The sequence below is a fragment of the Balaenoptera acutorostrata genome, chromosome 14 (genome assembly GCF_949987535.1).
Source record: "Balaenoptera acutorostrata chromosome 14, mBalAcu1.1, whole genome shotgun sequence".
Classification (NCBI taxonomy): domain Eukaryota; kingdom Metazoa; phylum Chordata; class Mammalia; order Artiodactyla; family Balaenopteridae; genus Balaenoptera; species Balaenoptera acutorostrata.
The window spans coordinates 33,810,569-33,837,868 of NC_080077.1; the positions used below are offsets into that span (position 1 = coordinate 33,810,569).

Sequence of the window (27,300 nt, forward strand, 5' to 3'; positions counted from 1 at the left end):
GGTGAATCTACATATCATTTTGTGGAGAACTGATATATTTTTAACACTGAATCTTTCCATTAACATGTTGACTTTAATAAGTAGTCTGATGTAATTTTTCAGTAAGTTTTGTAATTTTTTCCATATAGGTCTTAACATTTGTTTTGTTATATTTATTCTTAAATTATATACTTGTTCTTGTACTATATTTACTTGTTCTTTTGTTGTCGTATTGGCTAAGACCGATATAGTGATAATATTCATCTTTTCTTGGGCTTGATTTCATAGAAAATGTTTATAATGTTTTCCTATCAAGAAGCCCCAGCCTGTTCTTAGTTTACCAAGTCTTTTTTGTTTGTTTGTTTTTAATCAGGAATGGTTGTTAAGTTTTTTTTTTTTTTTTGGTTGTTAAGTTTTACCAAAAGTTTTCTCTGCATTTATCAAAATGATTATATGATTTTAGATTTTCTAATATCAAGCCACCTTTGTATTCCTGAGATATTGCAAATTACTCATGGTAATGCATCTTTGGATTTTATTTGCCAATACAGCTGACCTTTGAACAACACGGGGCGCTGACCCTCCGCACAGTCAAAAATCTGAGTATAAATTATAGTCAGCCCTCCCTATACGCAGTTCCTGCGTATCAGATGTTCTGCATCCTCAGTTTCAACCAACCTCGGATCGTGTGGTACTGTTGTATTTACTATTGAATAAAACCCGTGTATGTCTGGACCTGTGCACTTCAAACTTGTGCTGTTCAAGGGTCAACCATATTTTGTTTAGTGTTTATTTTTTTTGTGGGGGAAGAAAATAGTATTATTATATGACTACCCATTACTAAATTTTAAATGCTAAAAGTGATTTTAAAAAACATATAATCACAAACAACACAACCTGATTTACAAGAATGCATGCATATTTAAGGCTATATTTGTAAAGCACTCTGTGCTTTGGCCATGGCATACTGGTAATTCCTAAGCACACTTTCACTGAGAAAAATGAGATTAAATGGAAAAAGGTATATCTTTAAAAATGTGATTGAAAGTATTGGAGGAATATCCATGCAGTAAAGAGTTATGGTGCCTAGATCAGGACAACTAAGAGACAGCTTTTAACAGAATCAAATGGCTAGGGGGTATGAAAACTAAAGCTCACAACCCTACAAAGCAGACACTGTGCAGGCTTTATTTTAATGTCACTAGTGTCCATGCCTGTGTTGGTTGTGTTCTCTTCACCGTCTCCTGCCCAGGTCCATTCTCTGCCTTCTCTCTGTCCAGAGAGGGTGCAGCAGGTTAGGCTCCAACAGACTGTATCACATTAGCTAGTGAAAATGGGAAACTGATCCTAAAAAATTTAAATTTAAATTTAAATGTAAGGGACTCCATCTGGTTATCTACAGATCTGGTAGGAAATTGGACTTAGAGAGAAGATTAACACAATGTGAATGTATTTTATGCTTTCTCTCTTTATATATGCAAAATCCATATGAAATATGGATGTAAATACAAGTGTGTCTGCACCTAGAACTGACCAACAGGAAAATCCTAGTGGAGATAATTGTCCTAAGAAGATGATAGTGGAAATAAATGATGCAAATCAAAAAATATAAAAACAATTTATAATCTGTAAATGCTTCACCTGAGTCTCTATAAAATTATTTTATATAAGCATTAGGGAAAATGCATTATTAGCTAGGTGTGAAGGTACCTGTCCAGTTTGCCTTCGTTTTCTCCTAGGTGGCGCTGGTGTCCCTCCACTTCCCAAGAGAATAATACCAGACTCATTCTTGGTGCTGAAGGACAGGTTGATTTCTGTTCCTACATCAATAGGCACAGGGGACAGCTCTACAAAGCCAGGCTTCGGGAAGCTAACTGTGTAAACGTTCTTTGGGTAAAAGGAAAGAAGGGAAGAAAGGATTAGAAATGAACATTTAAATTAATTTCTCCATCTCACTCACCCTCCTCAATGCACTCAATGTTACTATGAAATACAGTGTCATTTTAGAACACATAAAAACCCACAGTTACATGGAGAGCTTAAGAGCAACTAAAGAAATATTATTTCTAGCTGTAACTGAATTTTCTGAGCAGTTTGAGTTAAAATAAAAATTGGGGCCTCTGCTTTTATTCTAGAACTTTTGATTTGAAATATAAAAGATTATCACTGACAGGTAACATTTTCTTCTGGTTTAAATCTGTCTTGCTAAGTCTCCCTTGAAAACTCTCTAATGGATCCCTGGAATACCATCTACCAACTAATTGCTTATGTTTTACAGCTGAGTCTGACCATGGTCTCTGGTTGCATTCTTTCTCAGTGAAGAGCCCAAGGTAAAGATGTCTGCTGCTCTCAAGTATATAAAGACACTCTAGCGGAATTTTTAAAAAATCAGATACAATCTATATCTTAAAAATAAATAAACCAAATATTTCTTAGTCTAGGTTTCTTCTCAGAATGAAAGTAGTATCATTGTCCTTGCTGATAATAAAATTAAAACAGTAACATTTTAAACAGTAACAAAGTGCAAAAGGGAGAAAGTAAAAATCACCCCCATTCCAAAGCTGTGTAGAAGCATATAGCTTTTTCTAATCCATTCATTCACACATGCATGCATGCATGTCTTCATTCACTCATTTTATCTTTTACACCTTGCCCTCTTCCTCTCTCCTCCTGTCTATATTTAAACTGAATTATGACAGGCACGTTCATTTGTAACTTCTCTTTCTCACTTCACATGTGGAGGACATCTCTCTGTCAGTAAACACAGATCTCATCATCACTTTTAATAGCAGGAGGTCATTCCACTGTATGACTATGCTAGGACTTATTTAAGCACGCCCATGGAGTTGGGCATTTAAAGTGCTTAAAATATTCATTTAAAAAGTCCTGGATTTGGCTGGAGTGAAAACAAGGAATCCTTTAATGCAGGTTATTTTCCTCCACAGTGTTTCAGGCCCAGTTAAATGTGTTGTAAAATGTATAATCTGTTTTTGATTCCAATTTTCAAATCATAGAATTTTGGATACTTCAAATAAAACTACTGTGCAGACTTTTCAATATTTATCAAATATTGAACTTTCTGCATCATATTTTAGTTGCAAATAATTCCCAGTTATTGAAAAGTGCCTTTATAGAATCATCATTTCCACACATACAGGCTATTCATTTTCTGGACAGTTTTCCATCCTCATGTATATGTCTTTTGCATGTGGATGAGAGTTAGGCTTTGGAAGATTAAAACTCCGAGTAAAAAGAGGCTAGTATGGATTCTTAGCGATTCGATTCTGTATGTACTTCCTTTATCCTCATTCCCAAGCTTCTCAGGGTGGATGTCTATGGCTAATTCCAACTTGGAGACTGTATAACTAGGCACAGTGAAGACCCTGAAAGTTCTGTTTCAGTCTTTAAACCTCATGGCGATTTACTTTTTCTTTTCCCCCAAATCCCTTCATCTCCTATCACAATGCTTTAACATAATCTTAATTGGAGGAAGCAGCTAAAATGAATAGTTGTGTCACATCAGGGTAATTAAAAATTTGTAAGTATGATATATTTAACATTTTCTTTTTAAACAAACTCATCACTTTTAGAATTCCCATAAAACTTTTACTAATATTTGCTGATGACTGTTGTATCTTGTTTACAGATATAATAAGAGAGCAGAGCTGTGACCTGTGTTCCTCTCTCCTATGGGTCAGCCTCTACTGAAGAGTCAGTGCAAAATAGTCAAGTGGTATCAGGAAGCTTCTGGGCTGCTTTGGCAATAAAGAAAAGATACTGAAGACACCGGATAACAGGGGACTTTGCAGTCCCGTCAAAGCCAAGTCTTTGTAGATGGTTCCCACTATGTGCCATTTTCAAAGAAAAGGAGGTTTGACTTCTAAGCTGTGAACAAGATTCTATGCACTAATGATCATGGTGTAAACTATTACTTGCTATTTGTGTAAACTCCTAACACATTTCAGAAAAATAATTTAAGGCTGCTAATAAAGCTATATAAAATCCATGAAGATAAACTAAATCTAATATAGATGAGAAAAATGAGGAACAGAGAAAAGTAGTGTGGGAAAGGAAGAAGGAACCAGAAAAGAGATTAATATTAAAAATACATGCTATGAAGTGCTGTACATGTGGGAAACCGGTTCACAATTTGGGGTCTCTATAATACTGTTCTCCTAAGTTCAGTTGATCATGAAAACTTACAGAAGTACTTCAATCTTGCTTTATTATTTATGCATAGCTAAGACTAGGGTCAGTAGGAATTTAAAATATATTAACAAGGACTGGTCCCCGTAATAGACCCAACCTAAGTAAGTGAACTCTGATGTGAATGTATTTAGGAAGTCATTAAGAAGAGACCAACCTCCAGTGAACATCCTTTGGTAACACCAACATAATCAGGGCTGCTAAGTATATTATATGGAGTTCTTGAAATTTCAATATCTTTGAGGCAGCCAGAATATTTCTTCAAATTTACTTCCGGCCTGTTGAAAAGTTAAATGGAAAACAAAAGCAATATCATTAGGGCAATGGCGGTATAGTGTGTGTGCCTAGTGGATGAAAGCCATACGGAGCAAAGTGCTGCACAGGCAGGCACGTCTCTCAGACTGTGCACACACGCACACACGCACCCAGCAAACTATGCTTCCCGAATTGCTGCACAGGCAGGCACGTCTCTCAGACTGTGCACACACACACGCACGCACCCAGCAAACTATGCTTCCATTAGCTCCTGGTTGGATAAGTGGATATGAGCACCATCCTGCACAAGGAGTCTTTATGTAGTTCTTCTTCCTCTCCTTTAAAAAAATAATCTCACCTATTGCATTTAAATACAAGGTACAGGAATGAACTGACTTCTTATGAAGTGCTTCATATGCATAATGAAATGTGTTCCTTTTTTTCCAACAAAGGGCAGAACTTGTATGGGACGGCATAATCAAACTACATACCGACAAAGTTAAATAAAATCCTGCTCAAAATTTAAAAAATATCTGGAAACATTGATTTTGAAAAGATAATATTTTCATTGAGACTGTTTTTTGGGGGGTGGTTAGCTGAAGAATAAGATAATGTCATATTTCTCTTTAAAGATTTTAAGTCAAATAAAACCTGAGAAACATTCTTTTGGATTACATAGTCTAAAAAAAAGATACTTTAAGATTAAGTTTATAGATTGACCTTAAAGTCTTTATCCTGTATTGCAGCAGTAACAAAATAAAGCAACCAAAGTCAAGAAACATACATTTAATTTTTCCAATAAGGTTGAAAGTGGCTTCAATACCCAAACGACACTTGAATGTTTACTTTTTGCTCACTACTTCTTAAAAAGGGATAAACATGCTAGCACGTAGTAAGTGCTCAATAAACATAAGCTAGCAGGATGTTAATGGTGATGACACCTTTTTCATCTATAGCAGCACTGTCCAGTAGAACTTTCTGTGATGATGGAAATATTCTTTTCTGCACTGTCCAAATCAGTAATTAGTAGCCATATATGGCTGCTGGCACTTGAAAAGTAGCTCGTGGCAATGAGAAACTGAATTTTTATTTATTTATTTTTTTAGTTTTTTGGCGGCACCGTGCGGCATGCAGGATCTTAGTTCCCCGACCCAGGATCAAACCCGTGCTCCCTGCATTGGGAGTATGGAGTCTTAACCACTGGACCACCAGGAAAGTTCCATTTTAAAAAAAATTTTCTTTAATTTAAATTTAAATAGCCACTGTGGCTAGTGGTTACCATATTGAGTAATGCAGGTCAACAACAATAGAAAAAGTAATACTGTTTTTTGATGCTAATAAGCAACTCTAAAAACTGTCCAATCAACACCAAGATATTATATTTATTTGGATAATGATTAATTCTCTCCTCACTGTCCCATGGTGGCAGGATTCCTTTTTTTGTCTTAATAAAAAACACATGACATGAGGACAAACAGGTAGGAAAGCAAATCAGACCCTGGGAGTTTGTATCAGGTGATTTATGTCATGCTGGGTATTTGTTCTATTTGTTTCTCTCTCTCTGGGACTGTTTTATTTTCTTTGATCATTTCCACTTGTTCCAAAGGTCTTCCCCTTCTGTTCAGTCAGCTGGTCATTACAAAAAACATGCCAACTAGAGAGTGAGAATCTTGTTTATATTCTTCTTGTATAAAGTGAAGGAAATGGGTGAACTTCATTCTCAGTGTTTATTTGCTTCCATGTTCGCTTAGAGGAAGACTGATTTATCACAAGTTTCTCAGAGGTCTTATCAATAAAATAAATCACTCCTACAAGTTATGCACTTCACTGTTTCAGGGAAATACAAAGAATCATTTCAAAACACAATGATTTAGCAAGCTCGACATTATGAAAATCACAGGGTATAAGTAATCACATATGGTGATCAGATTCCTAATGAAAACCACAGGCCACTGTTTCCTCTGTTTGCCTCAGAGGCAAAATTACAAAGCTACACAATGTCATTCCAGAGTTTTATTAGCATATATTTTCACTGAAAGCCAGCCTCTGCTTTTTAGCCATCTCAGCAAACAGCACTTGATTGGTCTTATAACTGTATCGTGATTAAACAACTTGGATTGTTTTTTTCACACTTTCATTTCTATATAGTCTAGTTTCTGGTATTAAAAGTCTAGCCTTTGCTTTAAAAATTTCTTGTATCAGCTCAGCTTCATTATGTCCTTTCGGGAAATTTGGCACCATTAGGTTTTGAAATACCAAAACACTCAGCTGTAGCTCTAGCCAGAGTTTGATCAGCCACTTACAGAGGCCTGCTGCTTACAACTTCCACGCTAAAACCTCCTGCCTACAAATAGGAACTGAAATGCTCCTGAGAAGCTAGGATGACTGTCTGCAAGCTTCCTCGTCATTCATGCAAACACTTGTTTTACATATAGTATTTCCAGAGAAATACTGACTCCATAGCTAAACTCTAAATAAACATGGCAAGAAAGCAGCAGCTTTGTCAAGAGGTGCAAGGGCCATGTTAACGCTTGCATATTTGCAGCCTTGCAAAAAGCAACCAGGCGGTAGTACGCATTTGGGAGCACAGGTTGCTTGTTGGGCAGACAGTACGGTACCTGGGAGACCAGAGTCTGAGGTTCAACCCAAGAGACCAGTTTGTTCCCCAGAACTAGATTTCACCCATAAACCTGGCCAGCTGCCCTTAGCGTGTGCTGCTGCATGTGTGCACCTGGCGGCGCTGTGCGTGGGCGGTTGAACAAATAAGCAGAGCGACTTTGCCATCACGGCTGGTGAACAAGTCAAATTGCAGTGATGGTGGGTAAGCAGCAGCATTTTTGTAAGCAACGGGCAGCATGAGAACTATCTCAGAATGCATTACTTGTTCGTGAAATGTACTGTGAATGAAGCTGCATAGGTGTCACTCTGCTTCTGCATCACTGCTTTATCTAAGAAGCCACATTTACCCAACCCATGCACTTGAAGAAGGCATGCATAAATTTAAATTTTACCTTGCTTTCATACTAGGTCAAAGGGAAGAGAAAAAAAATGATTTACTTATAATTGCATTTTCATTTAGTAAAACAACAGACTTTAATCATAAATCTTTTAAAAAAGAAAGCATTTCATAGAGATCTACAAAGGAAAGGAATATAAAACACCAACAGAAAAGAAAACAGACATATACCCTTGACTACAGTGAAAATAGAGTCCAACGGTGACCATCTCCCACACTATTCTCTTGGAAATTTTTAATTTTGGAATTGAATTTAAAGCACTCATATTTATCGTTCTTACAAATGGGAAAATGCACAAGTGTTGCTACGCTGTAGTGTTCATGAGTAGCCTGTAAGGAGAGCTTATTGCCTCTTTGAACTTAATATACATAAAAATAATTCATGTTCATCACATCTTTTGCACTTTATCATATTAAGATCCTGTTTGTAGGCAAAATTACAGCTAACTATGAATGCATGGCTCCTTGACTAGTCACAAATATATGTCTAAAGATTGTTTTGAAATAATGAGCCATGCCATAGAAATATTATAATTATGAAATGCTGTACTGTGAGAGTAAAAATATCTTGGCAGTAAAGACTCATCAGGTATGTAGTCTGCAAACTAATACATAAACCCATCTCAATGAAGTTAACATATACACTTTTGTAGATAGTTCCTAAAAATCACTTTATGGTAATTAAAGCTACATTATCACAAGAATAAATGAAGCCACCTTTGGATAGCCTTATTTTGGCTACATTTAATTCACTCCTAGAGAATTTAGTTAGTGATCTTGCAAAGTAAATCTTAGCCTTGAACAATTTGCTGGATCCCTAGTATTTAAATAGTACCTGAAACATAGTATTGATAGATGATCATCAAACAGCTGTTGAATGGATAAGTGGATTTTGGAGTAATAACTATGCCACTATTCAAATACATTTAATCTGCAATGATTTTTCTGACCAGATACTTTAAATCTATATTCCTAATACAAATGCAATATCATGTAGGCGAATGCAGAGCCAGTTTATCTGCACCATTAAAGCTTATCAACTTATACCCTTGATAGACTGGTAACTGGACAGGTGCCTGGTTTACGAGTTTAGATACAGAGAGGAGCAAACCTCAGTCTGCATACTCACTATCATAAAATGAGACTGAATTTCCACTGCTCATTTGAGAAATATGAAAATAACTGACCACCATACTTTTCAGTTATTCTGAGACCCTTCCTATCGTAATGTGTTTTTTTAGAGTAGAAACACCTAGACAGGACTTTTGCAACCGTCAAAAGCTAACAAACTAAACAAAACAAAAATTAAAAACATGGTGGTCTGTATTTATAGTAAACTCTTACGGGTTAGCCAAATCAATTCATCCCATTCTAATTAGATTTAATTAACATTTATTGAGCACCAAATACTCTATAACTTGTATTTCTTATAAGTTGTTTTATAACAAGAAGCAAACTAATTAAATACCACATGAAATATTTTCTAACACTTTTTAGTTACTTCTATTAATTTTTTGAACTAGTTAAACTGCGAGTTAAATATATCTCCCTATCTGCTCTCTAAAAAACATACGTGAAATTTTAAAAAATGTTGACATGGGCACGAGAATAACTAATACCACTTTAGCATCAGGCATATGGAAAAGTTCCAATACTATTATCATGCTTCTGCTTAGCCATAAAATAGGTTATACTCACAGTGCCCTGGAACACTGACTAATTTTCAGAACACTAAGCAATGTCAGTGCACCATTATCTCCAGTGAATGTGCAAGGAGAAAGGCAATTACATTCAACTCCAGTTTCCACCTTTAATAACTTTTATAATTCTTTTCATCCGGTGACTGCAAGGGAAACAGTAATTCCCATCCATCTCTTCAACAAAGATATCAAATTAATCTTTAGTTTTTAAATCCTGGTGTTATTGTAACATGCAACATGAATTTTTAGATTAGGCCTTTCTGCAACTAAAGGTTATGACATTCCTGTTGTAATTAAACTTCACAACTCTAGTGAGCATAGTGGCCATTAAATTAAAACTTAATCCTTAGCTCTAAATATACACCAAATTACCTCAAATTTCTCAGTGTTGGCAGACCACCAAAATATATTTTGTCATCTGCTTTCAAATCAAGACCGAAGTTGTTTCCAGGAGATGAAGTTGCTATGTTCTCCTCCTGGTTAGTATCTATATCTACAATTGATATGTTGGCTGCAAAGGAAAGAGAAAGTTTCACTTTTTATTTGTGCAATACCAACTACATCTATATCATCTGTTCCTTCAGGATAAATTTACTTTAATTCTCAAATTAACATTGACTTTCTCAAGCACATATACTATATACAGCTATTTAATAACTGCAGAAACAACAATAACATCAATAAATACATTGTTAAACGATCCACAAAGAAAGCATGAAAATAATAGCCTGAACACCAGTGAAGGCAAACTAATCAAGATGAAAGAAAGAAGTGTAGATGGACAGCAGAGAACCAGCTGACATAGTTTTCCAGAATATAGATAGTTAGAAAATAGAGTAAGATAATTAACTAAGGCTAAGATAAATATCTAATTAGAAATTAGATTATTAATTAGAAATATACAGAATTTGTGGTTCCTTCTGTAAATTTCAGTATCCACAGAAGTACTGGGGTTTAAGCTCATTCACAAAGTGATGTGGATGAGATGGCTGTGCATAGAAGTGGAGAGATGGGAATGTTTGTTTTGCAAGATGATGGGATCCACATCCATTGTAAATTACATTTTAGTTGGGGGCTGCTCAGTGTTTTGAGAGAGGTACAGTCTTCATGCCTTATTGCTTTTCTCTCAGGTCTCTAAAGGTTCTTCCAGTATGACGAGGATAAGCATTCAGAAATAGAAAGGAAAAAGGAAAAAAGAGAGGCTCTTTTCTGTTTAAACTGCTTTGTTCAGAGAGCAGATGGGAACACTTTATCTCATTGATTTCACCCTCTTCATTCTTAAGAGTCAAGCTAGGCTCCTTCTGAATTATGTGCTTTCTCACCATAATATTTGCCTAGGCCCAGCCTTTAACTGCTAAATATATTTTGGATCCTTGATGCATATTGAGGCATTGGTTCATTAACATGACAAATTTGGCCTCTAAATCTTTGCCTGATATAAGATCTGAATTAGCAAGGGTCTAAAAATGGCCACTTGAACCAATGGATTATAAGGGCATTTCTAAATATTTATTCTTTGGAACACTAGTTTCTTGGATGTTCCTGGGTCAAGTAAATATGACAATCACTGGGTTAAGCAAAATTAAACATATGTCTTAATTTTATAGCTGCCCATATCTTTCAACATGCTAATATGTAATGTGATGCTCCAAAAGAGGGACACAGAGCACGAAGTATTTCCCAAATTTGTTTGACCTTGGAACATTATTATTTTCTCTCAACTCATCATCTTTTAGAAGAGTGTTCTTTGAAAAATAAAAGAACTATCAAACCTGAAAATTCCATTGTAATCTGTAGTCCTTCCATTTCAAAAGAAGTATTTTCAATAAAACCAAACATAATTGCCTTATAAAAAATGTCCAAAATAAAATACCTAAACCTATTAAGACCTCAGATCCTCAAAGCAGAATTTTGTAAAAATAAACAAACAAAAAATACCTCAAAAATAAGTTCTCAATTAAAAAAATATTCAGCAAGTTAAGATTTAAAAAATTAATTACTTTCTAGCACATATTAATTTCATACACACATATCTTTTTGACCAGACTGGTGGCTGAAATAAAAAAGATTTATGAAACTGTTTTCCAAACTTTTTCATACATATTCCTTTTTATCCAGATCAGCAAAGAAGTTTTCATATAGGGCTGTTGACTGGAACATGAAAAGAGCCTTTTTTTCTGCAGACCTGGTATGTATTTTAATGGTGTCTGTGAAAATGAGATTCTCTCTCTATCACAGGCAAGCCAGAGACTGGAGGTAGCTTTCCTTCTTATCCCTGAGTGAATATATGCATTTTTAGAAATCATTCTAAGAAAAACTGATTAAAAAGCAGAAACACAATTGAACTGAAACTCACTGGCCCAAGTGTTAGCTTCGATACAGAGACAGAGGATGGCATATTTTTACTGATTTAAAGGAAGGACTCTACCCTATCCTTTATGAGTGATAGCAATGAAGTGGGTTCTGCTATGGAATGCTAACACTTGCTTTTATTTCTTGCCCTATTTCTTTCCCTTATAGAATAGCCATTAACATACTATTTTAGAGTTGATGAGTTCAGACATCATTTATGGGTAAGCAGGGAAATAAGGGTTTTATTAGATACTAGACACAGAGTAGGGGCTTAACAAGTATTTTGTAATCAATGCTATAAAGGAGTTGCTATAAAGGAATTGTTTTTACTTTGGTAATTCTTGTCTTCTCTCTCTTAGTCCATTGAAAATCTAAATGATCAATCTTGCATCCATATCAATGCACTTGGGGGGATAGGGAGCACTTCTATTAGTGACTGTGGTTCCACTGTCTCTCAGGGAACGTGCGGAATCCCTACTGAAGGAGTGTATTTGAGTTTCAAGGGACAGTGCTTTTACAAACTAGCTGAGAATAAAGCAACTGATCTGGTATCTGAAAAGGAGCAATGGCCTTACTCGAATTCCTATCCCACTATTCCATGGATTCTGATCTTGCTAAAATCCACAGTGCCCTCCCTACATCCAAACCCAATGGGGTCCTTTGATCCTTATCTTAATCCATATCTATGCAGTATGTGAGGTTAAAATTTCCATCCTTCTAGAATTTTCTTCTTTGACTTCCATAATGCCAACTTCTCCAAGTTCTTTTGCCTTTCCAACCTCATTCTCAGTCTCCTTCCTCAGGACCTATTTCTTTGAACACTTCTGAAATGTTGATGTTCCCTAATGTGCTTTCATTTGGCCACTTGTCAGGTTTCAGCTCTCTGGGTAGCTCAAGTTTATATTTACTTACCATATGTTGACAACTCAGAAATATATATGCCTGGACCTGATTTTTGCCTAAACATCCACATTCAACAGATGAGTCACTATATACCTCCCCAGGTGATATTCCAAATTAAAATGGTTCTCTTTTTCCTCCCAGATCTGTATTATTTATTTTATTTGGTGGCACTAAGACTCCCACCCAATCTCCTAAATGAGTCATCCTTTCTCCTCACCCTTCCACACCTTACCAATCAACAGCCCTACTAATTTCATCTCCTAAATAACTCTAATATCTGTCCTTTTTAAAATTTTTTTAATTTATTTTTTCTAATCTTTAATTTTTATTTTATTTTTGGCTACGCTGCACGGCTTGAAAGATCTCAGTTCCCTGACCAGGGATCGAACCCAGCCACGGCAGTGAAAGCCTGGAATCCTAACCACTAGGTCACCAGGGAACTCCCTCTGTCCTTTTTTTTAAAAAACACTTTTATCGAAGTAAAATTGACATAGCATAATTTGCCCATATTTAAAATGTACAATTTGACAAGTTTTGAGATGTCTATATATCCATGAAATGATCACAGTCAAGAAATGAACACATCCGTCACCCCAAACGTTTCCTTTTGCCTCTTTGTCATCCTTCCTTCCAGTCCCTCCCCACAAAACCCAGTCAACAAATACCCTCTATCGGCTTTCTGTGACCATATGTTAGTTTGTGTTTTCTATATAATTTCACATAAATGCACTTTTTTGTCTGCCTTCTTTTACTCAGAAAAATTATTTTGTTATTAATCCATTTTGTGTGCAAATTAATAGTTCATTTTTTTTAACCACTAAATACTATTCCATTGTGTGGATGTACAACAATTTGTATATCCATTCACCTGCTGATGGATGTTTATTTTTTGTTTTTTGAGTATCACAAATAAAGGTGCTATGAACCTTCTGGTACAAGTCTCTGTATGGATATATGCTTTCACATATCTTAGGTGAGTACTTAGGAGTGGAATGGTTGTTTCATATGACAGGTCTATATTAAACTTTTTAAGAAACTGCCAACCTGTTTTCCAATGTGGCTATACCATTTTACATCCTCGTCAGCAGTGTATAAGAATTCCACTTGCTTGACATCCTTGGCAGCCCTGGGTATGTTCAGTCTTTTTTTTTTTTTTTTTTTTTTTAATTAATTAATTATTTATTTATTTTTGGCTGTGTTGGGTCTTCATTTCTGTGCGAGGGTTTTCTCTAGTTGCAGCGAGCGGGGGCCACTCTTCATAGCGGTGCGCGGGCCTCTCACTATCGCGGCCTCTCTTGTTGCGGAGCACAGGCTCCAGACGCGCAGGCTAAGTAGTTGTGGCTCACGGGCGTAGTTGCTCCGCGGCATGTGGGATCTTCCCGGACCAGGGCTCGAACCCGTGTCCCCTGCATTGGCAGGCAGACTCTCAACCACTGCGCCACCAGGGAAGCCCTGTTCAGTCTTTTTAATTTTAGACATTCTAGTAACTGTATAGTGGTACCACATTGTGGATTCATTTTGCATTTCCTTACTGTCAAATCCCACTGCAACTCTTATTTCAAGCCATCATTCATCTGTCTGAACTACTATTGTACCTGATTGGTCACCCTGCTTCCAGTTTAATCTGAAAATTTACATTTCTTATTTCTCCTTTCTCTGATTATTTCCTTATAGCTCCCTTTGTGGGCTCTTCCTTTACTATACTGCTTCAATATTGCTGTTTGCTCAAGGGCTTTGGATCACCTTATTCTAGATATGACTGTTTTGTTTTTCTCATCTCTATTAAGGTACAATGATTTAAAACATGAGGATGCTTTGTAGCTATCCATCTCTGCCCCACAACTCTGCTAATCCTCAGATACGCATAACTAATTGCCTGTCAATTACACAGCTTCCCTAGGTTGCTAAGGATACTAAGAGTACCTTTAATACAGCATGTCCAAAATAGAACTCAGCATGGTTTCTAAAAAAGTATGCTGCATTTTTCCTGTATCCAATAGCTTGATAAATGGCACTGACATATTCTTTGTTATTTTAAGGAAAAAAAAGGAATCATTTTTGATCTCCTTTTTAAAAAAATCTTACTCTCTGCATTGAGCATATCATAAAGCTCCTCAATTTTAAAATGCTTAATATCTTTCAACTCCATTCTTTCCTATCCATTCTCATGGTTCCCTTCTCCTTGCTCCTCCCCTGGTTTTCCTGCAGACTGCAGGAGCATCTGAAATTGTCACCATCTACCCTCCAGGTTGCTGCTAAAGAAACTTCACTAAAACACAAATCTGATGGTGTCACATTCTTGATTAAAACTCTTAGTAGTTTCCTAATGATTTCAGGAAGAGTTGAAACTCATTAGTTTAGCTCATAAGGCCCTTTATAAACTGACTCTGTATTCTCTCCAGCTTCATCTGATAATTTTCTGCCAACATTCATCCTGTTAGCCTATGGATTGACCTGTAGTTCCTGAAGCATTTCCCAAAGTGTGTTCAGCCAAATGCTAGTATGGCATGGAAGGATTTTGGTGATCAAAGAAGTTTGGGAAGTGTTCGATCAAACAGAGTTAAACATTCTTCTTAACTACTGTGCCAAGCCTCTAACACACAAATGTGACTTACTTGGGAACAATGTATACAGACAACAGTATTCCAATTTATTTTATGAGTGCAAAACCAGTTTTTGTCCAAACTGAGGAGTTTCTCCAGGGTTTCCTGTTCCAAGGAAAAGCAGCTGGAAAACGATGTACGATGATGTATTATGCTCACTGAGGCCTTGAGGCTTTCATACAAAGTTCACCTCTTTGAATTGCCCAAAGGGGCTTTTCACCCAGAGTACTCCTCAGCTCCTGTTCATGCCTCAGGGCGCTCCCTTGGGGGCTGACCTCTGGGTTTGACTTTGACGTTTCTCTCTTCTGAGATTCCTAGCCTGCTATACAGATCTCTACATGGCAATTAGATTTCTGCTCTCTAACCGTTGATTGAGTTGTCTATCTCCCCCATTAGACTGCAAGTTCCATAAAGACAAGGACTTATCATAGACTTCACTTAGTTCTTGCAGAGTATTTACTTGGTTCTTGGCAGATATTTGTTAAGTGCAGGAATGAAAGATGGTGCAAAGTTATACCTAAATTTTCATGAAATGTCACACTGGCATGTTCAAAATGAATTAAGTCTAATTATATAAACAGAAGAATCTAAGTTTCATTTGCAGATATTGGTAATGCCATAGTACATAGAATTAGCGGAATTATACTAAGATAAAAATAACAGCCCACAGAGACCTAATAGGCTTGGATTTCTGTCTTGGTTGTGAGATCTTATGTATATATGTCTGGGACCACATATAAGTTGGAGTCTACACTTTCCTTTCTGTAAACCAGAACAAAATACCTGCTTCATGAGCAAATGAAATAATGTTTGTGAAAGTGTTTTGAAAATGTCCTGGAATCATAAAAATGTTACATTATTATTAATTATTAACTTGCACACATACAAATTTTTGGCATTTTCAAAAAGTAAAGAACTGGTAGCTGTGCTCTATCACCCCTACAAATTCTACCTGTGGGCCACTCTAAAGGCAACATCTTGGCAAAGCGGGAAGAAAAGGAAAGCACACAAGGTTTTCAAATCTACTACAGGATATAATTTTACAAGTTGTAAGACAGTTTTATGCTTTCAAATTAAGCTCTCAGTTTCAAAAGAAAATGACAGAGAACCATTTGGCTCTTCAATCAGTCATGTCTAACCCAAACCACCTATAAGCTAAGCCAAAGAAATGACTGTATCAATTTTTCACAGAATTTGTGAGTACCTAAAATAACAGACAGGGTCTTCCTCATGATTAGGTACGTGGGAGCTTTGGATAGCATGATTAAGGCTCTGAGTGCATTATTACTATAGAAACTCACCTTGTTTTTGAATTCTTGACAAGGTGAATGATTTCCATTTCCCATCATTATGGTTTTGATTGCTGACAACGGAAGCCATTCCTGAACCCAGATCATAGCTGACTTTTATGTGCCCATCAGTGAGCTCTACACTCATGAAATCTTTCTATTAATAGAGTAAAAATACACCAGTGATTAGATACACAGAGAAATATATGGGTATTCATTTTCTTTGTGGAGTTTATAATAGGGCTTTATGGCTAAATTACTGAATGTGTTGATCTGTAATTGAAATCCATTTTTGGATACAGAATTGGTGTTACTATTTTGTGAATGTTTGTGGGTGTGATATTATGGTGCAAATGGTCACAACCAAATTACTAGGATGTATCCTTTTATAACAGGAGTAAAAGTGGGTTTCTTTGAAAACATATTAAGCAAAATAAAAAGTACATTTCCTGAAAGAATTTACTAAGAAATATTGACCTGGAAAAAAATAATGTGGCTATTTAGAACCACCTTTTGATTTAGGTCTCTAGAAGAAGACTAAGGAAGTAGTTTTTCTGCTGCATGTTTCCATACCGGGGGACTCTTTACTGGGTGCTTCTCTTAAAGGATTATAAGGGAATTATACTGAAAATAAATAAAAATTAAATTGTATCTGTAATTAAAGTTACTGATGGAAATATATAAACACTATGCACCACTCTTGGCTATTACACAGCCATCCCAGACTCCTTTCAACGATAACTGATAATTCAACAAAACTGATAACTGCATTGGAACCTTACAAAAAAGAAGCAAACATATTTTCAGCCATGAAAGATCAGCTGTGCAAATCTTTACCAGGTCTCGTGTGGCAAGGTACATCAGGAGAGCATTTGAAGAAAATGTCCTGAACTTGAACATGACAGTAGAGATGTTGGGGTACCAACGAATGGGGCGGCTGACTAATGCATAGCCTTCTCCATCAAACTGAATAGTCCCCTCACTATCTTCTACCTGCGGACTGAAGAGAGACATTTCACATGAATCAGACGGTGTCTACTTGGTCCATCAGTATTCAATACATCACACTGTCTTCTGAGACTGGACTGTAGGCTGTTGTAGGGCAGAAACCATCCCAGATATATATTCCATCCTTCCCCTTCTCTCCAGCTCCACTGCCACCATCAGACCAAGTAACCACCATCTCTCACCTGACTTCATTAGGTGTTCAATAACTAGGTCATTGATGATTTAAATGCTTTTGCTGAAGTGCTTGGTGGCTAGTTATATTAGTGTTTAAGTGTATTTTAGTGGTGTGAACTAGTGGGATTTTGGAATGGGCTGAGAATGCATTATTATATTTCCCAAATACATAACATAATAGGGAGTAGGGGTTGGCTGAAGAGTGAAGGTGGTTGAAAGGTACTAATTTAAAGTTGTAAGAAAAAAAAATGCCATACCAGGATATAGGCTTCTATCTCTGAACTCTTGCTATGCAGTAGGTTTTTCTGGGACAGATTAGATTCAGATAATGAAGGGTTCCTCTAACTATGTGTGTTTGTTGATCTGTCTTCTTCATCAGGATGTAAGCTCTATGAAACCAAGTAGAGATTATGGGCCAGCCTCCATGCCAGGCACAAACTCAGCATCTAGTGTGGTACTTGGCTAATAGCAGAATCTGGTAGATATTTGTGGAATGAAAGGAATATTAGTAAAGCAAATTGCCTCACAGAGAATATATGTTCAATCAATATTGGTTGAATAATTAATGAATATCTAAGATAAGTCTTATAAATATAACATTTAAAAAGATTTTTTTCAAATGAAAAGTTATCATCTATCTATCTTATCTAATTGATGTTAACAGAGTAAGTTTTGATTGTGGAGATATTTTTAATCTTTAAATATCTGCGTATTAGCTTATATTTGAATCTGTGAAATTGGAGTGTTGTATTCACTTGAGAAAAGAGAGGAGATATGAGAAATATTATAGTAATCTCATAAAATAACAAGAGATTAGAATAGTATTTGTATGCAATCTTGGCTAATGAGAAAAATAATAGGGTATAAACATTAATGGCCTCGAGGAGGAGGAACTGTTACACATTTTAGACAAGTTGGCTTTCTCTCTGTTTCTGGAAAAGGAGAAATAAAACTGAAGACAAAAGGAAGGGAAGAGTCTTAACTATGCATTTCACAGTCAGGTTTTTGTAAATTTAAGATATATCTAAATAGGTATAAGATCAGATGATGCCATATATATATTTTTTCTAATGTACACTTAAAAGATGCTTTTTCAATATTCATGAAAAGTGTTCACTGAAAGTTTGAGGGACTAAATCAGCCTATTAACAATATAATTTATGTGATAAATCAGCTGAATAATTTTGGCCTTCCTTCATCATTATAACAAATCCATTAAAATCTAGAGCACCACATTTGAGATAAGAAAATGTAATGTAGCATCTACTAAGGGGAAGCTCCATGAGGTTCTCAAATCCTAGGATTTTGCATTATATACTGCCATGCTACCAGTGACAATAGGGTGCGGGAGTCACCACTGACACTTTCCCAAGTGCTTTGGCCCAGTGCATTGTTACTCACAACTTGAAGAGAAAAAAACACAATACTTCATATATAATGTCAGGATAGGCACTGGAATAAAAAAATATATATCACATTTTATTTTCCTTGTACGGAAACCCTGGGATATTTGTATCCTGGTGTTCTTATGCCCTTAATCTATTAATTTCCTCAACACACAATGGAAAAAATAGCAGAGTAGATGGCAGGTACCCTGGAGTCTGACGTGGAATCTCAGAAGTCACTTTAACACCTCAGGTTTCAGTGTCTCCACTCTGAGACGAAAGGGTTAGATCAATGAACGATTTCTAAGGCTTATTCCTACTCCAACCCTATAAGAGCTTCTTCTATTCAAGCAACAGGCAAATCTGTGAGCAAGAGTTTTGTACAGGAATAGCAAAACATACAGATGTAAATCAGCCTACTTCATTTAATTCATTAGCCAAAACTGGTAAATCTGGCTTCAAATTGTTGACTTTGAGGTGGGGGAAAAAATGAATCTTTCCAGGTATAGACTCAATCTTTCAACATCTAACATTATATTAGAGTTTTCCTATTCATTTTCAATACATTTACCAGGAAGAGTGACTATTCTTTTCTAATTAATAAATGCTAAGCTTCTTAACTTGCCTTTTGTTTCTCTTTTGAACCTGGATTTCTGGTCAAGTTAGTAAAGATTAATTCTGCTATTTGGGACAGCCATGCTCTTCCATGTAAAACTTGTTAACCACAGAACTAGATGAATATGGAAGTTTAGTATATTAATATTTCATCATTGTTTCAGTGTTCAGCTAAATACATTTTACGAGTAGCAGTTTTTTTCCCCTATTTTAATCTTAATGTGATTTTTCAGAAGTTTAAGAAAAATAAGATACACCTTTTTTACAGCCCTGACAGATAATCCTTTCTAAAACATTACAAAAATTATATCCTTTCTACTGACTACTGAATAAATGCAAATTTCTAAAACTGACATTCCAAGATCTTCTACAAAATGTTCTTAGTCTATGTCTTGTAGCCTTGTCTATTTCATCTCCCCCATTTTATCATTTCTGCTCTAAAAGTGCAACCATTAATTTTATGTTAAAATGTGTTATATGTTCTCCTGAAAAGAAAACCAGGAGTTCTAAAATATTTTTCCTAAAATTACCAAGGCTTATGGAAAAATAGGGTTAGGGCAAGCCACTCAAAACTTATGTGACTTTGTAATCAGAGCACTCACAAAAACGTAACATTCTTGATCAAAATATTAGTATAATTCAAAAAGGTATATTAGGAATTTAAAAAATAAGGAATTATTTCAGTAAATGTAGAACTTTAGCCTATTATAATTATATTAATTCATATAATACTTTATATAATGAAGGCCTAAGATCTTTGCAGAATTGATAATTAGTGATGCTACAGTCTTAACACATAATATGCACTGCTGAAAGGACATTTAAATGCTTTAGACGTTTGTTTGATAATAAGCTTTGGAAAAGCCTACTTAGAAATTTACCAAAGAAATGTTTACGGAAAAGTTGGTGTTGATTTGTGAGTAGCAGAATATTAATGTAGACCTCATTGTCCTTGTATTGAAAGAATTTTACAGACAACATTCTATATTAGATGTTACGGAAGATTATTAACAAAACCACTTTAAACTATGAATGGATCAGGCTTTCAAACTGTCCTCAATGCCATACTGAAAAGTCCATGATGACCAAAAAAAGTAGAAAGATGAAAGTTAAAACTTTTGGAGAGGGAATATTTTTGGGCTACTTTCTTCTATAAAACTCTAGAGATGTTGAGAAGAAAATGTGAAGTATACTTTGCTACATTAATGGAGAATTTAGGTCCTAACAACGTACATGTTCCCTTTATACTGGAAATAAAAAATATAAACTCCTTAGCACTTAATGATGTTAGAGTTACTATGTATATATATTAAGCTTCCAGGTATTTAAATTTTATGGCTTTAACTAAGTAAAATTAAAATTGTTGTAGGCTCAGATGATCAGTGGGCTTTAAGTTTTTTATGCAGAGAAATCCTCTATTTCTTCTTAATTGTTTTACATCCTCTATTCAGGTTTATATAAGAATATTTATATATGCTTTATATGCTTTTTAAATATTTTTGAAATCCAACATTCTAACCTCTATCTTATAATTAATGATGTTTATTATGAAACTTTCTCCTGGCTTATCTTGACCTCTGCTTCTTAAGCAGAATCTTCAAGTCCCATGGGTTTCCACTTGAAACTCTTACATGATGCTATGTGTCATTTGAAAAATCCTGTAGGAGATAAAACCTGCAGTATCGTTCTATATTTTGTTGTAAACACAAGCAGAGTGAATCCAGGCTCTGAGAGGCCTGAAGCTTAATCAGTTTAGGGAGACCTTTCCTTAAGTAAAAATAAATGATGACTACAGAATAGCCACAGACACGCAACACCTCCTGAACATGAAGGTAAGCTGGAGTGGAAGGAGATAGTAGTCTTAACTGATTGAGGCTAGAATATCTTACCTTTGCAAATTTTACAAAAACATATGACCATGTCAAAGTACTAGGATACTTCCCAAATCCTTGGAAAGTGCCTACACAAGTGAGGGAGGGGACTTAAAGTTTCTTAGCTTCCTGGTAAATCCACCTCTGAACACAATCACTTCAAACTTGTTGTATATCATCTACATGATAATAGAACACTGCGCAATAAAATTAAAGCTTTTGTGATACACAAGCCAGATAGACCTTGGAAGAGTCCTCCTCTCAACTAACCTGACGGTACATCCTTTGCAGTCACCTTCTATTTCTCGGAAATTCCACAACCCTATAGGTTTGCTGTCAAAGTATGCTTCTCCCATACAGCCAGTGAATGTAATCACACGTACAGCATCAGCCTTCTGAAGAGAGAAACATATTTGTTAGAATTTAGAATTTCACAAAAAAATTGAGTACCCATGAGAGTTATTATATGAACAGCAGGATCTGGAGTAGTTTTTATCCACTCTTTGTGAAAGTCTTGGTTGTGTACGTATCCATCTTTTAACCATATAATATCCTCATGGATCCTGGTTATTCTGTGCTTTACCAGTTTATCACCATTAGTAAATAAACACTCCAAGCTTCCAACCTTAGGTAAACTGCTTATTCTGAGATTCTATTTTTTTTATTGGTCCATAACATGAGATTATTAGGAGAATTAACTAAGAGAATTTATTTATGGTACCACATTCAGTGCCTGGCACAGAGAAGGTGTTTAATAAAAGTAAGTGCTCCTATCCACTAAGGAGATTTACGAGAAAGGGTACATACTGACTACACAAAGGGGAAAAAAGCTTGCATATTGATTACCCTATGATACTGCTGTCCCCAATTTTTCATTTCCTTTTACACCCAAGTAGGTTTCTAGGGCAGGAGAATGAAGGGACAGAGTAAATTTGTAAGAGAAGGGACCCTGTTGTTGTTGTTTGCGGGCATATACAGCACAGAGCCCAGCATCTAATAGGGGCACAACAAATATTTGTTGAATGACAACTCTGGTGTCATTCTCAAAAGGAAAGGTCTTTTATAAATTTTTATTTTATATTGGAGCATAGTTGATTAACAATGTTGTGTTAGTTTCAGGTGTACAGCAAAGTGATTCAGTTATACATATACATTTATTCCTTTTCAAATTTTTTCCCATTTAGGTTATTACAGAATATTGAGCAGCGTTCCCTGTGTTATACAGTAGGTCCTTGTTGGTTATCTATTTTAAATATAGCAGTGTGTACATGTCAATTCTAGGTATTTAGCAGTCAAGAAGGAGGGGAATGATCTGATCCACTCTAGAGAACCTTGCTATAATTTAAACAACTGTTCCTTTTAGCATCAATATATTACAATTCTACAACTTTAGAAGCACTTTGCCAAAGCGAATCCACATTTATCTGAATAACATGGAAGGAAAAAGTGAATTGATATGCTTGGATTTTAGAAAAAATAGAAGATAGTCACTGAGTAGTTAAACATTTGTAGTTATAATTTTAGGTTAAACTCATCAACACATACATCTTCCTACCATTACGATCAAGTGGGGCACTGCCATGGAGAAGGAATGTTGTCAGACACTGACATATACAAGTCAGAAGCAGTCCTTGGAATTCTCTGTCATCTGTGGAAGCTTCTCTTAATTTTCCAGAGGTTGATTATCCTACTTGTGAATTGTACTTGCTTTTTGCTTTTCCTTCTTGTATCATAAAAACTATACTTGGGATATTTTCCTGCTCCTTTGAATTTTCATTAGCATGTTGATTTAATTACTTGTTTTCAGTTTTTTGGTTCATATTCTGGTATGGCAGAAGCCTTGAAACTCTTGGTCAAAATGATGAAGATTTTCTACAGATTTCATTTGCTTGTGTTTTTTTCCCCCCTCAGACTGGCATAAATAAGTTTCTTTATGTCTAGTGACATCTGAATAATAAGAAGAATTATTTAAGGTGCAATTTAAGGTGTGACTACCATATCTTAGGTATGTAATCTCACTATTCATTGAGGTAGTAAAGGGTGGTGATTAAGAGTAGAGATTCTTGTGCCTGGTAACGAGTGTTCAAGTCCCAGTTCCACCACTGATGGCTATGGGATCTTGGGTGAATCATTTAACTTCTCTCTTACTTAGATTCCTTAACTATAAAATGAGGAGGATATTATCTACATTTTGGGGTTGTTATGAAAATTGTTAATTCATGTAAATTACTTAGAACATTACTTAGCAAATAGTAAGGGTTATATAAATGTTATAAAAGTTTATTATTGTATCCTACAATATGCAAGCAAAGTAGATATTTTTATCTCCCTTTCTAGTTAAGGAAACTGAAGCCCAAGAGGTTAGTGACTTGCCTAAGGTCATATTTTAGTAAGTGATAGAGCAGGGAATTCAACCTGGATTTAATTTCAAAATTCATGTTTTTTTGTATTACTCGGTGCTATCCCTATATTTATCTTTCTGAGGAGGAGAGAATGTTGGCAATATGACTATATATTACTATGTACCATATATATTTATATGCAGCTGTAAGAAATGAGGATGATTTTAGTGTGTAGCTGTGGAATCCATTCCAATACTTTAGAGTCACATCTCATACACAGAGCAAATAAAACAACCTCACTCTATATGAAGGTTGAGTTCTCATAAATTTGGGGTCACCCTGGCTTTTCACATTTTCTGACTAATCTCATCCCAGGATGATTCTGCCAAGCCCAGGATTACGCATTGTATTTGGTTGTGCTCTTACATCTCACCCACAGGTCGTTTTCCAACACCTAACTCCATTTAATCAACATGAGCTTCTTTAAAATGCAGGCACTTTGCAATCTGAAATGCACAAGGACCTGTCACAAAGCAATTATGAATATTAAGTGCATTACTCGATAAGAATGAGAAGAGCAACTTGAAAACTTTAAAAATCAGATCATGATCTGAAGGCTTATGGCTCCTGTGATATTTCCCAAGGTATTCATAAATCTTTTAATTAGATGTGAGTTTGAACTTTATAGCACTTTATATCAATAAATCATAAATTGATTCAGAAAATGAGGTATCTTTAAAAAACACTTTGCTCTTGAGGCAACTAAAATATCAAAAAATTGATGCCACAGATTAGGGCAAAACAACAACTGTTTAAGTAAATACACATAGGTTTAAAAAGACTGTGCTTCCAGATTGGATATTCAAGGAAGAAAATTCTTAAAATATATTCATGTTTTCATAAAAACAAATTAAGTAAAAAGTGGTCAAGTTTTTGCAGCGCTTTATCATGTCTTTGCCCAAAGTCATCATGCCAGGAATTGTCTGCAGATATTAAATAAACAGGATGGGGAAGAACACATTACCTTCAACTGCCCAGTCAAGCCACCAACAAACAGCATTGCGTTTGCGTCCACATCTAGAATAGTGTACCCTGGAGGTGACGCTGAATGGTATGTACTGGGCATAATGCTGGCTTTGGGTCCATCCAGAGCTCTCACGGAAATTGTTCCATTTCTCCCAGTTCTTCCAGGGTACGTGTTGAAATGAAATGAAAGAAAATACAGAAAATGAAGTATGTATCACATTTCTGGTCACTTCAGATTTAAAAGATATAAAATGCAGAGATTTGTTTTGGAATATTTAAGAGACAGCTGGGTGTTTAGCTTCAAACATTCCAGATTCATTAAACTGCAAATCAAAACCCAGAATCTGCTCTCTGCTATACGTTTACCATCAGATTCAACCAGGACCACTAAGCAATCTACCCTGATTCTGAATGTGTCCAGTGATAGGAAATGACACAGCAACAATTAGCTGATGGGATTGCTATTGGTTAAATGGAAAGTCTTTTTCCTCTTGCTTTACAAAACAATGTGCTATTTACCTACATGGACTATTTAAACAAGTTTATATTACTTCATTCAGCATTTTGTCTAATTTAATTCAGCAAGTGAACCCCAAATAAGCCACCCTTCTGCATTATAAGCTGCATAATTTCTCCTAAAATCCCTGATTATATCTTGGATCCAAATTTGCTGAAGTAGTCTTCCTGGAATCATGCAGTATTTATTGTTTGGCATACCATCTTAATGTGTACACTATAACATCCAGGCTACAGAGTTGTGTATACAAATTGCACAGAAGAACTTCACATTTAGATTCAATTAATAGACTTTTGGAAGCTACTATTATTGTATTTCATTTTCTTTTTTTAAGTGATTGGTTCCCATGAGTTGTTAAACATGAAAATCTGATCTTTTTCCTGAGACAAGCAGTCATAACAAAACTTTGTCATATTTCTCTCCCTACTGTCTCATTTTGGTAATCTTTTTATCTTTGAGGGTGCAGTATTAACTGAAATATGTAGAAACAATAGAATGAATTTATCAAATAAGGTTCTTCTTTAACAGAATACATCTCTTCTAATAGAAGAACTGTACTTTGCAAATAAAAGTATTCTTAAGCCCAATAAAGTACTTAATCCCTCCCCCACCATCACACATGTAAGCATTTTATCTGTTGCTCTCTCCTCTCTCTCCCTCACACACACACACACACACACACACACACTTTTATTTAAGATCTTAAAAAGGAATTGAAGATATTTCTTTTCATTAAGTTTCTTTTAAACTTTTAATTGTGAACAAATTAAACATATACACACATAGAATGAAACTCTATGTATCTATCACCTAGATTCAACAATCACCAGATCTTCAAGTCTTCTTTACCCATCTCTGATTACCTTCCCTTGGCCTTTAACAAAACCTCTTGACTGTTAGCTGCTTTGTGTGTAGTAGGTAGTTGGGAATTAGAAAAAGAAGGGGAGAAAATGAAGAGGAAGTATTGAAGACAAGAATGGATTCTACAAGTAATCTGTACACTGTTAGAAGTTAATTAAATTAAAGCATCAAGGATAGAATTAATTTCCTATTCCCTCCCACAAGTAGTGTGGACCTGACATATTTTATATTCATGTCAGCATTTAGATACTGCACCCACCTGTAGCCAAGACTGCTGTGTAGACTAGAAGAGGCGCTTTGCACCAAAGACAGATACCTCTTATGCTCTGGATCGTACTGAATAAGGGCAACAGAAAACAACTTAACCTCAAAGTTTCAACAGGACAACCAGATGAGGAGGCCAAAAAGGACTGGTCATTCTGTTCAATACCTTGAAGGTTTGTCAATTCCTAACATGTTCTACAAAGGTACCATTCACACACACTTATACATGTATATAATATATAACATTCGTATACATGTGTGCATACCTACGTAGCTACCTTCTTGAAACAGAAAAAAAAATTTTCTTATAAACTAGGAAACTACTTCAAAATTCTGTCAATGATCTTAATCTCTATTGAGTTCGTTACCTTGATGCCTCAATACGGTACCAATATGAGTCATCAATAGTCAAATCTGGATACTCGACACGTCCAACTCCGGATCCAACATCCCAGAGGAAGCTTACTTTGCCTTTACGCATTTCTATAGCCAGAAAGTCAGTCTAGTGCAGAGAAACACAAAAACAATAGATATCAGATATAAGGCACCCTGAAAGAGGAAGCCAGCCGAGTCTTTTCAACAGGTGCCATTTACAGATATATGAAATAATTAGAAGCCTCACAATAAAGATTCCCAAATAATATGATCTATTATTTCTATGATTAAATAGGACTTTATTATTGTATCTTTACAATACAATGTCCATACACATGTTCATAGTGCTGAGGCAAATGTGTTAATTCAACCAATTCTAATTAGGTCTAACATTGAGACAAATGTCTTTTCTTGCACTGATACTTGTGGTAGAGATAAAAGCAAATATTTGGGTTCAGAATTCATTGTTTTCACCATGGGCACTGACGTTTTTGAGGGGCCAGGTATGCTTTTTCACCCAAGGTGATCCAAAATTTCTCACCTGATTTCCAAGTATTGA

General features: G+C 35.6%; 1 protein-coding gene across 1 annotated transcript in view; it reads right to left on the reverse strand.

The window, feature by feature from the left end:
* The window catches only part of LAMA2 (laminin subunit alpha 2), a 646,015-nt gene that overhangs the window by 36,143 nt on the left and 582,572 nt on the right, over nt 1-27,300 (reverse strand). Inside the window, exons 47-55 of the mRNA XM_007190832.3 lie at nt 26,735-26,868; nt 24,723-24,882; nt 21,627-21,751; nt 17,141-17,303; nt 16,316-16,460; nt 9,529-9,667; nt 7,452-7,463; nt 4,343-4,463; nt 1,690-1,866 (exon numbers count right to left, since the gene is read on the reverse strand). Of these exons, the coding sequence (XP_007190894.2) occupies nt 1,690-1,866; nt 4,343-4,463; nt 7,452-7,463; nt 9,529-9,667; nt 16,316-16,460; nt 17,141-17,303; nt 21,627-21,751; nt 24,723-24,882; nt 26,735-26,868 (1,176 nt within the window). The remainder of the gene's footprint in view (nt 1-1,689; nt 1,867-4,342; nt 4,464-7,451; nt 7,464-9,528; nt 9,668-16,315; nt 16,461-17,140; nt 17,304-21,626; nt 21,752-24,722; nt 24,883-26,734; nt 26,869-27,300) is intronic.